We start from the raw sequence: 17,027 nt of genomic DNA, 5'->3' as shown, positions 1-17,027 counted from the left end.
GAGTTGATGGGTTTTAATTGGTCTAGAGACTGGAGGGGAAAGTGCGAGCGCGGTAGGGTACAAAGTTGATGGTACATGAAAGACAAAAGCCCTGAATGGAATTGACTTCGCAGTATCAACAACGGATGATCGAACCGTTTCGTCGTGGGTAACCGTTATTTCTTTTTTTCAGTTGAGCTCCGGTTCGGGCTCAGCGTGCTCAAAAATTAACGGTTCGGGTTCAAATTCAGTTCCGGAAAAAATACCGCCCCGGTTCCGGTTTTCGGTTTGGTTCGGTTCCGGTTCGACACCCTGCAGTGGGTTGTCACTTAAAATGAAGTCAATATCGTTTCTTATTGTACCATCGGGACATTTCCATGTCTATTTTCTATTCTTTCGTTTGTAAAAGACTGTGTTCGTCAAGCTCAGGTTATTTCTCTCTGCTAATCCCACCAGCATATCTCCTCGACTCTTGCGATTGTCTATTCCGACGTTTCCCACTGACCTCTCACCCATTTGCTTCTTACCAACCTTTGAGTTAAAGCCTCCCAATCACAATCGTGAACTGTGTTGCTCCCGTCTTCATTGCTGATTCGACATCCTCGTAGAAGCTGTCTACGGCTTCATTATCACAGCTGGTTGTTGGCGCATAGACCTGTACTATCTTCAGCACATAGACCTGTACTACCTGCATAGCTTGTTTAGCTTGATCACGATAGCCGCGATTCTCTCGCTAACGCTGAAAAACTCCTCCGCGTTTCCTGCTATTTCTCTGTGTATTAAAAATCCCACAAGAAACTTTCACAACATATTCTTCTCTACAGTTCAACGAATACAACAAGGCGAATGCTTATTTTTTGCCAACCAACGTTTTAATCCATCCCACGAGTTATGTTTCACTTCACCGGTTTTAGGGAATCTCAGAATATATTACCTGCAGTTTTATTTTATCATTTCTCACCTATATTGCCCACCGTCCTTGCGGCTGTGCGCGTTAGAAGTTCAGAACCGGCAACGCAAGACAAAGTTGGGCGCCAATAACCTAAAAATTCCTTGAGGCACTTAAAGGGCTATGAAGACAAAACACAAGTTTGGTTCATTCGAAATATTGCCTCGTTAGAATCATACTGACACCACTTTTAACGTAAACTTCGCTCAAACAAGATACATAATTAGGAAAAAAGCGAATGACCATGCGACCCACTAGCTCATTTCCGGCAACAGAACCTATGATGTCATACCAGCCAGCTCTGCGATTGGCTGAGGCCGGCGAAAGCAGACGCATATTAGGCGGAGCTTATAAGCTTGCCGAACGAGTTATGTGGGCTTAAATTTAGGGCACATTCTTTTTATAGCAGTAAGAATGGGAGATAAACAGTAGAAGTTACAAAAGCACACGTAAACATAGCAGTACCGATGCGTAGTGCTGTTGGTTCTGCGCGCACTATGCTTGTTTTAGCTTAACACCAGTCCGCCGCTTTCGAGTTGTCTTACATGCACTGGCCGTTTGGCATAAGCTACGTTGTCTTACGTGGCCCTGTTTGTCGTTGATATTCCATGATTCGCGAAACAATCACTTTCTGCAGTAACAGAAACAAGCCAGGTGCAAATACGGTCAAAAAACAAAGCAACGGCAGACAACGGTCCGTACATGAGTATGATAGCGCCGTCAGGGAAGACTGACCGCAAGCATGCAGCGCTGCAACTGAATCACGCAGTGCAAGGACTTCATTGCTGACGTCCCGAAAACGCACGATTTGGCGGGAGAATCAGAATTTTATTCTAAGTTGAGTAATTTCTCAGTGAATACGGCATCATTTGCTGCCGGACAAGCGCTAGGAGAGGAGCTCCATAAAACCCGAAGTCTTTCGAATAAAACAAACTTGTATTTTGTCCTCATGGCCCCTTTAAGCCTGCAGTGCTTACGCGATTTGGAGGCAAAAGCGTGGAGACACTGATCAACGACCACTTTATGGCTGCATCGTATTTGCGTTTTTGTATTCGCCTTCGTTTTTTGGTTTTTCGAAGTGAAAGCTACAACAGCCAGTGAGGTGACAATCGCCAAAGCTTCCCGGCTGAGGTGTGCCTGTTTTACTCACGTTTCGTCACGTTCACTTGACACGTTGCAAGCACTGGTCTAAATTTTCTTCCACCCACGCCAACATGATCAGTGTTAACGTACTGGCCCTACTGGGTTCCTACTTTGGATACAGGGGTTGAAATCATATACGAGCTCAAATTGGTTTTTTTTTTTTTTACTCCGTACACCAGTGGCCAGTTTATGTACCTGACACTGCGAGCACAAAAGGCGTAAAGCCTTTTGCCTTACAACGCTTCCGTTCAGGCTTCTTAGATACGAAATCCCGAGTCATCTCGCACACAGCGCGCGCGGGTTGACGGCGCATTAACGCCCTTTTATTTGCATGACGAGGGCGCAGCCGGCCCTAGCGGCCCGGCGAACGGAATGTGACGAGCAGGCAGCTGGCTGCGCCGACGGCGGCCATGTTTCACGTCAAAGCCGCCAGGGGCTCCGTTGGTCGTTACTACGGCGGAGAGAGCGTCGTTTCCTACCTGACAAGAGATCGCCCGCGCCGCTATCCGCAACAGTCGAGGCGAGAGCAGCTCTCTACCTCCTCCGCGCCCTCCTCCTCCTCTTCCTTCGGCGGGGGGCCCTCAAACGGCCGAGAGCTGCCGCTGCTGCAGCCGCCCGCTGAATTCTCGTCGCGCGCGGCGTCGTCGCCAAACCTCGCTGCTTCGTTGTGCTAACCACCGCTGGCTTGACTCCTGCGGACGACTCTGCGGTCGCACCTGGCCTCATCTCGCGTCGTGCGACGACTCTCTTCCACGCAGTGTGTGTGAGTGCGTGTGTTTGTGCGACCAAAGTGTGTGAGAGTGCTCCTCTTCCGGAAGTGCTGATGCGGCTTCTCTGACTGCTTCCTACCGCCGAGTTTGCACCGTACGTGAGCGTGTGTTTGTGAGAATTAGAGTGGTTTTCTTCTTTAATTCTTAGGTTTTCTTTCTTTTGTTGTTTCTGGGGGCATCCGGGCAGTCTTTCTCTTTCAACGCGTCTCAATATTGGACCCTGTGAAAGTGCTCGCAAACCCTGCAGTGTTTTGAGGGCGTGTTGAGCCGCGGGCGTTTGCCATTTATTTCTTTGGCTTTTTTTTCTGTGTGTGTGTGCTCTTCGATTCCCTCTTCCGTTCTTTCCAGTGAGCGCGCGGCTGTCCAAAACAGGTGGTGAGGATTTCGGGCCTTGCCCTTGCTAGCTCGCTTTCACTTACTCTTTTTTTCTTTGTCGTCTACTGCATCTCTCTGTTTTTGTCATCTCCTCCCGCTTTGACGCTTGCAGAACTCAGAGCGACTTCACGTTTAGTTTAAATGACTAAATTTTGTTCAACCTTCATTAGTTTCGTGCGTTGAAACGCGCTAAGGGTCTCCTCTCTAGCCAACAGTAGGTGAAAGCTACTCTCGAACCAGTTGGTGTCCGCATCCCCGTGCAGCGATATCTTCTCACTCAAAAGGATACACTCTACCTCTCTGAACCCCGCGCAGTGTTTTGTGCTTGCTGTGACGCGAGTCATGACGAAGTTTTCCGACGTGCTTCGACGAGTGACCTTGCTTCTTGAGCCATTGATTCCTCGGCGTCGTCCGAACACCGTCGGGCCAGATTTCTGAATCGCCGCCAGCCGCGCGGATGTGTTGTTGCGCCGCTAAAGGGTGCTTCACTGCAGTGCACGCGTGCGAGTGAGGGTCGTCAGGTGAAGACCTCCGACCGGGGTCACGCAGCTTGTCGGGCGGCCGTGAGGGAAAACATCTGCGTCGCCCCGCGCGCCTGCGTTTTCCTTTTGGGAATTTACTTTTGTTTCTTGCGCTAAGAGGCCTCATCGGACATGGCTCACTAGCCAGGTTTGTGAGCCTGGGTTCTGTTTTGGTTTGTTTTTTCCGTCTTCACTCTTTTTCTGCGGCTACCGAGCTTCTTTCATTTCCTTGTATCTCTTGTTTCGTTTCCTTATCCATTGTTTTGATTCCCTGTCTAGTTCTAGTGCTTTTTCTTCTCGTCCGTTTTAGTTGTACTGTTTTGCTCGTCCACTGAATCCGTTGAGAAGACGATCGTCTTTTGGCGGGCAACTCTATATAAACTCTTGACCCGCTCCTGTCCGACAGACATCTGGAGTCGTTTATTTCTTTCTATGGCTCCAGCGCGTCTTCGCTTCCTTTCCGAGAGCGTGAATTCACTCTAGATTACATTTATTTTCTTCCTGGCTTACATTTGTTCGGCGCGAAGAAACGTCCGCCATTTTAAGTGCTTTCGGCCCCTGCGGAGTGAGTTTTCCAGCATAGCGATTGAGCACTGCGGGACAGCGGACCATAACCGTGTCCTCTTGGCGCTGAGCAAAACGGATTAAATTCCAGCACCCCGTTCATCCTCCAGCGCTTCCGCAAAAAGCCCCATCTCTACTTGCGTTAAGGGCCTTACGCTTCCTGAAGAACATTACGACGGCAAGTGCATTTGTCCCGCGCTAAAATTCGATACAAGGGCTTACGCGTTGCTTTACATCGCTCGTGCCGCCGCCCCCATTACGTTTAATCGCATTTTCCCTCTTATCTTCGTTGTTAGTTTGACCGGTTTTGTCCGGCAAAAAACTCTCTCTTCCGTCTTTCTTTCTTCGTTCGTTTGTGCGGTCACTTTTCCTTGGTTTTTCGCTTGGGAACAGAACCGTTTTTATTTTTTGTAGTTCTGGTCGTCGTCTCCTTTTTCCCATCGAAGTCCAGCGAAGCGTGGACTCGTAAATGCGCACCGCTGGTTTTGGTGTTCTGTTTCGTTCAACGGAAAGGGGATCTCAAGCGAGCGGATAAGCTCATAAGCGGGTTAAACGGTTGAAATACGGTATTTAGACCCCATTTCTCGCACGCGTGCTCCCAATTCCAAGGACGCGGACGTAGAACAAGCCGTCTTGAAAAAGAAGGCGTTCTGTTTTTTCAAGCTGCAGATATTGTATAGAGTACAAACAAAGGAATGATCGCGTACTGCCGATTGAGACTATAAAAACTTCGCTTTTCGGGATTCAAAGCACGAAGGCATCGGTTCTACCTTGGGTAGTCACGTTCTTGACTCTTTCCCGGATTTGGTCATCTCTTTTTATTTTAAACGTCCAGAAGTTCTTCTTTCTGTTTTTAGTTTTGTCCCGGCTTTCATAAGCGACCTTATTTTTTCGGGTTTTTCCCCTTACACCGCACAATACAGCTGTCCAGAGAAGCAAGCCTGGCAGGGGAGACCCACAGTCTGTCTGGACATCTATACGACGTCTACTGAAGTTGTCGTATACAACTCGCGTCCAAGGAAGTGACGTGTGTCAATCAGCGTGTGTGTGTGTGTGTGTGTATACCGTCGGCACCGGAGTGTCTTTCCCCGTTTTGGTTTGTCGGTTTTTTGTTATATCTGTGAATCTCGGCGACGCCACCGTGGTACCAGTGTTGTAGACTTCGAGCAACGTACGAGAAAGAGGCGTGTCCACGGGTGACAGCGAGCAGACAGTTGGCTGTACTCTGCGCATACACAGTGACCACACTCTTGCGCGCTCTATCGGATTACCCAGAACGATCTCGAACAGGTGAGTCGGCCGCCATTTTATTGTCTGTGTGCTCCTGCTTTATAACGCCACTTCCAGGCGGACTTCCTTTTTTAACCTCGGAGATGTTGGTGGCACATTGGTTGGAATTGTCAACGTCCTTCGTGAGCAGATGATGCTTTGCGGCAAAGTAACTTTCTCTTAAAGCTTGGTGGCTAAGAAAGACCAGAATAATTACGACGAAATATGTAAACAACAGTGGAGAAGCAAAGAAAGCTAATATAAGCAAAGGGGGGATGCAAGCTGAAACGAATAAATGAAAAGAAAACTGAGTGGAAGACGTCGTTATAGGTGAGCGGGCAGAGATATTTGATACCGGAAAGGAAAATATCTTAAGTGCAAACGTTGAGGGGAGGAGGATATTATACCCAAATTTCTAGGGCGTGTTCATGATTCGGCACATTTTGTCCGAATTTGATTGCATCCATCCAAATCCATAGGCGGGAAGTATTTGGCTTCCAGAAACTAGAGTTTTAAATGCAATGCAGGACAAATAAACTAAACGGTTGTAGGGGTGACTAAAAGGAGCCAGGAATGCTATCGGATGAATACGTGTGAGAGAAATGTAACTTAGGTCAGCTACTACCTGTAATGCACAAAGTATAATTTTAGTATGTCCCTGCGCGCCGATGAAGTACAGCCCTTTTTAGTGGTCTCACGCTATAGTCGTCACCATAGGGATGCCACTAACAATCAAAGAATCTCTCTAGCTCTCAATCTAATGTCGATGTCTATGGAAAACAAATATGGTGCAAAGGACCGCTAAGACGACTTCATCATTTCATACCTTCAGTCAAACGGACCTGCGCTGTCATTGTTTGAATTACACGGCTATGACCATGCTGGTTTTGACGCCACTTGCAGCCGAGGACCCTTGATGTTGCATTCCAAGAACTGGAATTTTCTACCACAACCACCGACATTACGGAGATTAAAGTCAGGCCGCTGTGAAAAGCTCGTCATCACTTCGTTTTTATTTTTGAGTTCATTGCGAAGCTTGTTTTATTTCGGGCGCGACCAAGGATTGTTACGAAGGCCATTCTTCGACAGGATGTTTGCTGAAGACGGAGAACATCAAAATCACCACATTGTGTGGTTGGGGGCATCCAAAAATGCGGCGAATATCCTTTAGTCAGTCATCTTCAGTTCATACTCCTGAATAACAGAAACCGGTTCAAGTAGAGAACAACTATTTTCTGATTTTGACAGTACCGCGTATGTCACATGTGTCACGCATGGCATAAAACAGCCGCGTAAAAATGTTTTTTTTTTAGAATACAGAAAGCTTTAAATTGATTATTTATTAGTATTTGTGAATACGTAATGAACATAGAAAACAACTGGCACAAAATTATTGCCATACTGATTTATTTAAATTTATTTACCATTAGGAAAGGAAGGCGCTATAGTGAAACTTCGTTGCCCGTTATGAAGATCCTTGTGCTCGCCTATGATTGTAAACGTTTCACTGAAGTATTCCCGTATGCTGTCAATGCGTTGGCCTTTACAGGAGAAGTATGATTAGAGTAGACGGCTTCAGCCGCTGCTTGACCAGCGGCGGTATTATCGGGTTTGTACGTTTTGAAAACGTCCGTTTTGCCTCCGTTTTATTATGACGCACTTCCAGTTGTAGGCGGGCTTTGGCTTGACTTTTGCGCAACTGTTCTAGTATAGAGATTTTAAGCGACTAAACCTGCTTTAAACTGTCTTTTATGTGTTTAGTGTTCCGCCAGCGAAACAACAACAAGGCGACGAAAAATCCTCTGCTCCGAAATGCCGCGGCTCATAGCCCCGCCGTGCTTGCTAGGCGTCACATCCGGGTGTTCGCTTTTAACCAACCACGGTCTAATTGTGTTAAAATTTCTCATTTACTCCTGCGCAGAGCCTGGTAATGGTAACTCCTACAGAAAAGGAGTCTGCCGACAGATAAAAAAATCCTGTTTTACTCCTTTATACAAATAAGCCTGAACTAGTAGATGAGACCCCGCATACTTTTCCGAAAATGGTTGTTAATAGATGAGCAGTCGCCCCGCAACAAACAATGAAGCGCAGGCAGTTTATTTTTCGGTTAGCTCTATGATGAGAAAATGATTTCTTTCAAAAAGAACAAATATAACACACACATATGGGCACAATGGTTAAGCCGCGTTTTATACTGTGAAAACGACGCCTCCAGTGATTTTTTTATCTTGGAGTTTTTTCGTGTAATTAGTGATAACTGGCGTAAAGACGGGATACGCTACAACTTAATAACATAGCTTTTCTTTCGGTTTTCCGGAATTGAGCTGATAAGTTTAAAATTCGCTGTGTGTACGTTTTCCTCTGGTTGGTTTGCGAAGGTAATGTTTTTACGTCTTTAGGTCAGAATGACAATCATTTTTCGCAATCGATGAATAGTACACCGCAACTACAGGCCAGGAAAGTTATTGCGTACACAATCGCCGCAATTTTTTCCATTTAACAGCTGTATTTTTATATATTTTTTCAGCGCGATAGCATAAATAAATAAAAGTATGCAGAAAAATACTACGAGGACAGCTAAGAACATCTTAGAAGCTTTAAATGCGAAAGCGTGAATGTCCAGTTAGAAAAAGGGCCTGCGGATAACGGAATTTTTTTCTAAATTGACTTCCGTGAACTGTGGCGAGTTTGGAAGAAGTTTTCATTTGATTGATTGATTGATTGATTGATTGATTGATTGATTGATTGATTGATTGATTGATTGATTGATTTTTTAATTAGGAAGGCCTGCTTTTCAATTCCGCTGCGCAAGGTAAGGCGTCCCAAGGCACAGAATTTTTTTTTAAATTCACTAGTCCGTGTTCTAACCACATCTGAAGACACCAGAACCCATTCAAGAGTGGCTGAGTTTGATATTAATGAGAAGAAGCCTAATGGAAAGGCAACATTCCGAACCCGTTGTTGTTGTTGACAACGCACATGTACGGACTTCTACTGACTGGGTGACCGTTTATTCAGTGAAGTCAGGGCATCTACTCTGCCGTAAACAGTTGTTCATAAAAAATTTTTTAAAGCGAAAGCTTTGTTAGTGGTACCGATGGCGTCCCGTCAAAAGGCTAGTTCATTCCTCCATAGAGAGATTGGGTGACCTAAAATATCTGATAAGGTCTCTGAACCCACTCCGCGTACGTGAAACGGGGCTTCCATTGCGTCAGAGCGGTAACCTGAGAATCGCGCAAAAGGAACCCTTCTAGATAATACACTACATGCATCTATCGTGAAGAAGGAGCACAACAGTATGTATGCCTTTATCTCATAAACCCCGTATCGGTGTAGTACATTTAGATCGTTCGTAGATGCGTCTGCTTAGTATACGCAAAGAATCGTCGTACGGGTTCATATTCGTTTGCGAATTGGGATCTTGAAGGTTCGACGATCAATTGTACGCAGTTTCAGCGAAGGTTCAACGCACATTTGACGCAGTTTTGACGTTCGAACGTTTTCGCGCTTCTGCCAACTTTCTTTTGGAAGAGATAGTAAATTTTTCGCTTTCAAGGAGCCATTTCAGCTTAGAGTCATGAGCTTAACTATTGATTTTGTTGGCGCTAGCACGTGTTCTTCTAGTACTTCCAAACAAAAAAAAACGCATTATAATGTAATCGCCCCGCAGTACCGTCCCATCTTCGAAGAGCACGTTACAGACCAAAGTGTTGCTCGCTTGGCCTATCGCTAACCTGAAGAAGTTTATCTCTCGACGTAATACGCAGGCTTCGCGATTCACCGCGATGGCGCGGCAGGCTTTGGGAATATTATTTTGCGCTGCAGAAAAGGCTCGCCACCATTCACGTTCGCTCGTATCACAAAAACATGAAGAAAGAGAGAGAACGGATGGTGTATATGTAAAGAAGCGACACTTTGCATGCCAAGCGCGACGGAGAGTCCGCCAGTAATAAAAACTTGATTGCCACGCAATACCGGCGGCTATACGCCTTTCTCGATCGTGGTCCTTCTTAGAACGCTGTTAGCGTCAAGAAAGAATGCCGACACGTTATCCGTCTATCCTGTTGGCGCGCTGACACGTTTTCCGCCAACATTTGCATGCAATGTGCCGCGAATTACGGCTCCGGCTTGGTGGAAACAGTGAAGGGACCACGTTCGAGCCCTGCGGGGCTTTGCTTGAATTAATTATGTGCCTAGTTGGTGAAGACCTGCGTCTGTCACAGGTCACGCTTCTTCTGATAGGCTTCGCAAAAATAAAAGAACTCAGTGCAAGTTCTGCCCTTGAATGCGCTGGCAGGAGTATGCAACGCACATTTAAACGCGTGTCTATGAGGAGTTCCGGCTGTTTTGATTAACCGTAAAACACCTACTTTGAGGGTGTTCCCGTGAAAAGGTTATGTGTGTCTTATTATTGTCAAAGTAATAAATAGCCTTCATAGCGGAAAAGCCGGCGTCGGCGTCTACGTCTGGGACAGCAAACAGACTCTTCAACAACGCATTTTTAAGTGCTCCATAGCCCGAGGCGTTCCCTAGTACGCTCTTTAACTCGGCGGTAACAAATGGTTGCCGTAACAGCCAGTTTCGGAAAGAATAGGGAGCAAAAAGAAAAGGGCGAAAGCGAAAAGAATAGCGAAAGTTGAGAGCGAAAAGAATAGGGAGCAAAGCTGACGCGAACGAATAGAGAAACAAACGGCGTACAGGTGTCAACTTCCAAGTTGCAAGTTGGAATTGTAAGCTGGTGCCTGTTTATTTCGTTTGTTCGCCCACGTCTGCTTTGTTCCCTATTCTTTTAACAGCGGAGCTGTTTAAGCTTGAGCTTGGGCAAAAAAAAAAAAAATACCGGGAACCAAAACTACGCCGCCTGTAAAGGGTGCCCCACCGCAGATAGGGAATTGTAACAGGGAAGCCGGCTCTAGCACCTGCTCGAGTGCGAGCACAAGGGGCATATGCGCATGCGCACTTCTTGCTATACCATTTTAAAGGTAATAAACGGAACAAAAAATTCGCACAGCTTTCACTAGTGGTGTAAGGCTGGAGAAACAGCGGAACTTTGGCTCGACCAAGCTTCTTCCCTCCTAAGATCCGCTTTCAGTGTGGCGGACCGACCAGAACCCCTCAACACTTTGCTTAGCGTAAGCAAAACCTGGCAAAACTTAGTAAAACCGGAAGAAGCTAGGTCGGCCCCAGCCCCGCTAATCCTCCAGCCTTGCACTACTAGTGCAAGCTGTGCGAATTTTTTTCACCTTAAGTCATGGACCAATCGGGCCGTAAACAGGTTTTATTAAGCCAGTACACAGCAGATAAAATACCAGAGCGCGAGAACGCAGTCAAGCGAGCGACCATACAGGCAACGAAATCAGCCATCGTCGTCAATATATACACGGCTGCAGGACGGTGCAGCGGCGTAACGCTTAGAGAGAGATCGAAGCCATTCGACAGCGTATTTATTTATTTATTTATTTATTTATTTATTTATTTATTTATTTATTTAGTAATACTGCTAACCCAAATGAAAGGGGTTGTAGCAGAGTGGTTAATACAAATATACATTTTGTAGGTAGTTCTGCCTACCGAGGGGGGTTCAGGCAACGGCCTCGTCAAAACATCACGCACAGAACATAGCAAGAGGAACAATTGCGCTTTACTCAAGCAGTGGAAAATGAAATATAAATGGAACAGGGGATACAATCAACCAAGCACATAACAAAAGCACTTCAGGGTCCCAGGGCTTACGGTACGGCGGGACGAACGGCGGGCCTTGCTGACGTGCGTCTTCTTCGAGGTGGCTGACGGCGGTGGCTTCTCTCTTGTGACCGGCGGCGCTCCCGGCCGGCAACTCCCCCCGCTACCAAGCACCGCTGCCCTTATCTAGCGTGCCCAAAGATGTGCCACGCCCCCCCTCCATCGCACAGTCTTTCTGCCGTGTGTTCCCAGATGGCAGGAGAGGTGGCGCGCGGCAGTTTGAAACGGCCTAACGTGGGCGCTCACAGGGGAGAATCCCCACACTTCCCCCCCCCCCCCCCCCCCCTTGGAAAAAAAAAAGTTCTTGGTTCTTTGCTACACGAAGAGAGAGAAAAAAAAATAAACGAAAGAAAAGGGAGGAAAAAAAAAATGTCCGAGACTCGTTTACACACAGTCCTTGGAGTCCAGGATTGCGTCCATTGCTTGGCGCCGCTGGTCTGGGCGCAACCGCCGCAACATTGCCAAGGCTTCTTCCAGGGCGTCCTGGCTGTTGTTGCCCTCCGGGCGGTTGGCGCGCAAGGCTCTTGAACGCTCTCTGTGGAGAGCCCCGGCACGGTGGTGACGCCAGCTGATTTCCGGCACTTGGCACACTTCACACAGCGCAGCCAGTTCTTCCTGGGTGACGATCTGCGATTGTGAGCCCCTGAAAGGGGGCCGGGACGGAGGTGCGCGGCGTGCCGACGAGCACTTGAGGCTGGTCGGACCACTCGAGACGAGAGTGCCAGACCACCGGGTGGCCCGAAGGTGACAGCACCGTCCACGTGGCCACCTCTTCCGTAGGTCGTGCTGGACGGTACGGTGGCGGGAACGGGCGGCGCCGTGAACCCTGGGGCGGGGCCGAGCGTTCGGGTTGCCGACGGTGGTAGGGGTGGGCCCGACTGCTGTTCCGAGACATCTTCTGCAGGCAAAAGCAAAGAAAACACAAATGAGCCAGTAGTTAGTGACGCATGCGCAGATTGTATCGTGGTGACGGGGGATACTGATGTGTCGCGCGCTTTCCGCGGCAGTCTTCTCGCTGATTCCCGTTGGCTGTATCCTCGCGCGAAAAATACCGCTTTAGTTCGGACACGTGCACCGGACCGTACGATGCACCTGTGGAAGAGTTTTTCAGCACATACGACAGGTTAGACTTACCCACCACGGTGTACGGGCCATCCCACCTGTGTGCAAGTGAGGCGGTGAAGCCCTTCGACGCATCACTAAGTGGATGTGTTCGCTTCAACACAAGATCACCCATGGAAAATTGTACGTCCCGTCGGCGCTTGTCGTACTGGGACGTCTGGTCGAGTCGGGAGATGTCGAGATGTTCGCGGGCCTCCCGGACGGACTCTGTTAGCCGCTTGCGAAGGTCAGCCGCGAATGTCGCGGGGGATTTATCAGTGCGATTCTGCGTGGGTTGGAGCGAACTGTCGAGAGGAAACTTGAGGTCTCTGCCAAAATTCAGTTGCGCTGCCGTGAAACCGGTAGATCTGTTAATCGTTGTCCGCGTTGCGAAGCCCATCTCGGAAAGCTTGTTGTCCCAGTCCTTGTGACGGCCACTCACAAGAGAGAAGCCACCGCCGTCAGCCACCTCGAAGAAGACGCACGTCAGCAAGGCCCGCCGTTCGTCCCGCCGTACCGTAAGCCCTGGGACCCTGAAGTGCTTTTGTTATGTGCTTGGTTGATTGTATCCCCTGTTCCATTTATATTTCATTTTCCACTGCTTGAGTAAAGCGCAATTGTTCCTCTTGCTATGTTCTGTGCGTAAGCGTCTTGCTGACAAAGGACTGTGCTAGCCTAAATACACGTTGGGCGCCACTGTAGGTAGTTCTGCCTACCGAGGGGGGTTCAGGCAACGGCCTCGTCAAAACATCACGCACAGAACATAGCAAGAGGAACAATTGCGCTTTACTCAAGCAGTGGAAAATGAAATATAAATGGAACAGGGGATACAATCAACCAAGCACATAACAAAAGCACTTCAGGGTCCCAGGGCTTACGGTACGGCGGGACGAACGGCGGGCCTTGCTGACGTGCGTCTTCTTCGAGGTGGCTGACGGCGGTGGCTTCTCTCTTGTGACCGGCGGCGCTCCCGGCCGGCAACTCCCCCCGCTGCCAAGCACCGCTGCCCTTATCTAGCGTGCCCAAAGATGTGCCACGCCCCCCCTCCATCGCACAGTCTTTCTGCCGTGTGTTCTCAGATGGCAGGAGAGGTGGCGCGCGGCAGTTTGAAACGGCCTAACGTGGGCGCTCACAGGGGAGAATCCCCACAATTTGTACACGTTTGGATGACAAAACATCAAAACAACATCACAGTACTTCTGTGCAAACAATACAGCGATTTCTCGAGCTCGGCCTCGAGATTGAACTAAAGTGCATTTATCACACAACGCGAGGAACGTAAGACGGAAAATAATCGCGAAGCAAATCATCTCAAGCGGCCGGAGGACAAGTGCCTTCGAGAACTCGGGCCGGTAGCAAAACGTGTCCCGCGTGCATTTCGACACAGCTTTCGCAATCGTGGTGTTGTCGTTACGATTCCTTTATCGCATATGTTTGCAGGGTGGGTCAACATGCCAAGTTCAGATCTCACCCCCAAACAGGAGAAAATAAATATGGTTATTTAACCCAGCGGCCTGGTGGGAACTTCGCTTAAAAGGCACGCATTCCAGTTGCAAATCGCAGTACTGATGAACGCAGTGAAAGATGTCTTACCCATTTATTCCGTGGACGTTTTCAAGATGTTGTTTTACCTAAAGATGAGCCCCAGTTGTGCAGATGGCGTATCTGTAAGGATCACGTGAGTTTATTTTCAAGTGAAAGCGCAAGCTTTTTGAGTACAAAAACTAAATTTTAGAACCATATTCCGCCGTTCTAAAGTAGCCTACGTTGTCTTCTTTCCCGCTTACGTTAGGGCAAACATAGATTCGGTACTTCAAAGAAAGACGTACGTTTCTTCCTTCTCGCTTCCTGACAGTAACCATAATTTATGACCATTAATGAGATTACTGAATCGATAAAGTGGAAGGTAAAATCAATAATTCAATGCTGTGAGTGAGTGAGTGAGTGAGTGAGTGAGTGAGTGAGTGAGTGAGTGAGTGAGTGAGATAGAGTGAATGAGTGTGCGAGTGAATGAGTGAGGGAGAGAGAGTGAATGAGTGTGCGAGTGAATGAGTGATGGAGAGAAAGAGTGAGTGAGTGAATGAGTGAGGGAGAGAGAGTGAATGAGTGTGCGAGTGAATGAGTGAGGGAGAGAGAGAGAGTGAGTGAGTGAGTGAGTGAGTGAGTGAGTGAGTGAGTGAGTGAGTGAGTGAGTGAGTGAGATAGAGTGAATGAGTGTGCGAGTGAATGAGTGAGGGAGAGAGAGTGAATGAGTGTGCGAGTGAATGAGTGAGGGAGAGAGAGTGAATGAGTGTGCGAGTGAATGAGTGAGGGAGAGAGAGAGAGAGTGAATGAGTGTGCGAGTGAATGAGTGAGGGAGAGAGAGAGAGTGAGTGAGTGAGTGAGTGAGTGAGTGAGTGAGTGAGTGAGTGAGTGAGTGAGATAGAGTGAATGAGTGTGCGAGTGAATGAGTGAGGGAGAGAGAGTGAATGAGTGTGCGAGTGAATGAGTGATGGAGAGAAAGAGTGAGTGAGTGAAGGAGTGAGGGAGAGAGAGTGAATGAGTGTGCGAGTGAATGAGTGAGGGAGAGAGAGAGAGTGAGTGAGTGAGTGAGTGAGTGAGTGAGTGAGTGAGTGAGTGAGTGAGTGAGTGAGATAGAGTGAATGAGTGTGCGAGTGTATGAGTGAGGGAGAGAGAGTGAATGAGTGTGCGAGTGAATGAGTGATGGAGAGAAAGAGTGAGTGAGTGAATGAGTGAGGGAGAGAGAGTGAATGAGTGTGCGAGTGAATGAGTGAGGGAGAGAGAGAGAGTGAGTGAGTGAGTGAGTGAGTGAGTGAGTGAGTGAGTGAGTGAGTGAGTGAGATAGAGTGAATGAGTGTGCGAGTGAATGAGTGAGGGAGAGAGAGTGAATGAGTGTGCGAGTGAATGAGTGATGGAGAGAAAGAGTGAGTGAGTGAAGGAGTGAGGGAGAGAGAGTGAATGAGTGTGCGAGTGAATGAGTGAGGGAGAGAGAGAGAGTGAGTGAGTGAGTGAGTGAGTGAGTGAGTGAGTGAGTGAGTGAGATAGAGTGAATGAGTGTGCGAGTGAATGAGTGAGGGAGAGAGAGTGAGTGAGTGAGTGAGTGAGTGAGTGAGATAGAGTGAATGAGTGTGCGAGTGAATGAGTGAGGGAGAGAGAGTGAATGAGTGTGCGAGTGAATGAGTGATGGAGAGAAAGAGTGAGTGAGTGAATGAGTGAGGGAGAGAGAGTGAATGAGTGTGCGAGTGAATGAGTGAGGGAGAGAGAGTGAATGAGTGTGCGAGTGAGTGAGTGAGTGAGTGAGTGAGTGAGTGAGATAGAGTGAATGAGTGTGCGAGTGAATGAGTGAGGGAGAGAGAGTGAATGAGTGTGCGAGTGAATGAGTGATGGAGAGAAAGAGTGAGTGAGTGAAGGAGTGAGGGAGAGAGAGTGAATGAGTGTGCGAGTGAATGAGTGAGGGAGAGAGAGAGAGTGAGTGAGTGAGTGAGTGAGTGAGTGAGTGAGTGAGTGAGTGAGTGAGTGAGTGAGTGAGATAGAGTGAATGAGTGTGCGAGTGAATGAGTGAGGGAGAGAGAGTGAGTGAGTGAGTGAGTGAGTGAGTGAGTGAGTGAGTGAGATAGAGTGAATGAGTGTGCGAGTGAATGAGTGAGGGAGAGAGAGTGAATGAGTGTGCGAGTGAATGAGTGATGGAGAGAAAGAGTGAGTGAGTGAATGAGTGAGGGAGAGAGAGTGAATGAGTGTGCGAGTGAATGAGTGAGGGAGAGAGAGAGAGTGAGTGAGTGAGTGAGTGAGTGAGTGAGTGAGTGAGTGAGTGAGTGAGTGAGTGAGTGAGTGAGTGAGATAGAGTGAATGAGTGTGCGAGTGAATGAGTGAGGGAGAGAGAGTGAATGAGTGTGCGAGTGAATGAGTGATGGAGAGAAAGAGTGAGTGAGTGAAGGAGTGAGGGAGAGAGAGTGAATGAGTGTGCGAGTGAATGAGTGAGTGAGGGAGAGAGAGAGAGTGAGTGAGTGAGTGAGTGAGTGAGTGAGTGAGTGAGTGAGTGAGTGAGTGAGAGAGAGAGAGACAAACATTTATTATACTGGTGAGCAGGAGGATGTTCGTAGGGCCTCCACCCAGTGAGAGGCATCCTCATTCCAAGATGCCTTGGAGCTGGCTGGCCGTCCGGGCCCGTTCCACCAGTCGGCGCTGGTTCGAGAGCTCGGAGCTGGTCAGCTGCTCCACCCACTGCTCATAGGTAGGGTTGGGATTTGGGGTTAGAGTGGGGGTCCGTTGGCACTCCCATACCACGTGGTATAGGGTACCAGCAACAGGGCAGAAGTTACAGGTGGCAGGGTATTGGGTGGGGTACATAGCGTTTGTGAGTGAGTGAGTGAGTGAGTGAGTAACTTTGAAGCCAGGAACATATTCTTAAACAAATGTCACGTCATGCATGCACGGTTATTGTAGCCCTTGAAGCTACGGTAATGCCACACTGTCATCTGGCTGTTAGCCCTAATTAGAAATCTCTAACAGCTCACTTTGATGCGCAGTACTAATCCCCCTTCGCCATCTGACATATAGCCACGCCTAATACGAAACTTGCCGTCATGGGAACAAATATTTGGTCCGCTCTGGCTG

The 17,027-nt window shown here is 48.2% G+C and overlaps 2 protein-coding genes across 3 annotated transcripts in view; one reads left to right on the top strand and one right to left on the bottom strand.

Moving 5' to 3' along the window:
* The first annotated feature begins 2,575 nt into the window (after positions 1–2,575).
* The window catches only part of LOC144149439 (neuroglobin-like), a 350,592-nt gene continuing 336,140 nt past the window's right edge, over positions 2,576–17,027 (top strand). The window contains exon 1 of one of the 2 annotated variants that reach the window (XM_077681001.1): positions 2,576–2,935. The gene's annotated coding sequence lies outside the window, so the exon portion shown is untranslated. The other variant, XM_077681000.1, reaches the window with a different exon arrangement.
* On the bottom strand, positions 11,697–12,841 carry LOC144148542 (uncharacterized). Its single transcript, XM_077680062.1, has 3 exons — positions 12,447–12,841; positions 12,017–12,210; positions 11,697–11,939 (listed from the first exon to the last, which is right to left on the bottom strand). Exons 1-3 carry the CDS (start codon positions 12,811–12,813, stop codon positions 11,697–11,699), a joined length of 804 nt encoding a protein of 267 aa, XP_077536188.1. The 5' UTR covers positions 12,814–12,841.

Source organism: Haemaphysalis longicornis, unplaced genomic scaffold (assembly GCF_048455015.1).
Source record: "Haemaphysalis longicornis isolate Haplotype H1 unplaced genomic scaffold, Haemaphysalis longicornis Haplotype H1 scaffold_8, whole genome shotgun sequence".
Taxonomy (NCBI): Eukaryota; Metazoa; Arthropoda; class Arachnida; order Ixodida; family Ixodidae; genus Haemaphysalis; species Haemaphysalis longicornis.
This window is presented reverse-complemented; position numbering and strand designations above follow the sequence as displayed.

Excerpts from the sequence above, each read along its gene's own strand:
- LOC144148542 (XM_077680062.1), bottom strand. The coding sequence starts at position 12,813 with ATGGGCTTCGCAACGCGGACAACGATTAACAGATCTACCGGTTTCACG. Across the intron at positions 12,211-12,446 it reads TGGCCCGTACACCGTGGTGG|AAGATGTCTCGGAACAGCAG; the intron begins GTAAGTCTAACC and ends TTTTGCCTGCAG. Across the intron at positions 11,940-12,016 it reads TGGCACTCTCGTCTCGAGTG|ATCGTCACCCAGGAAGAACT; the intron begins GTCCGACCAGCC and ends TCACAATCGCAG.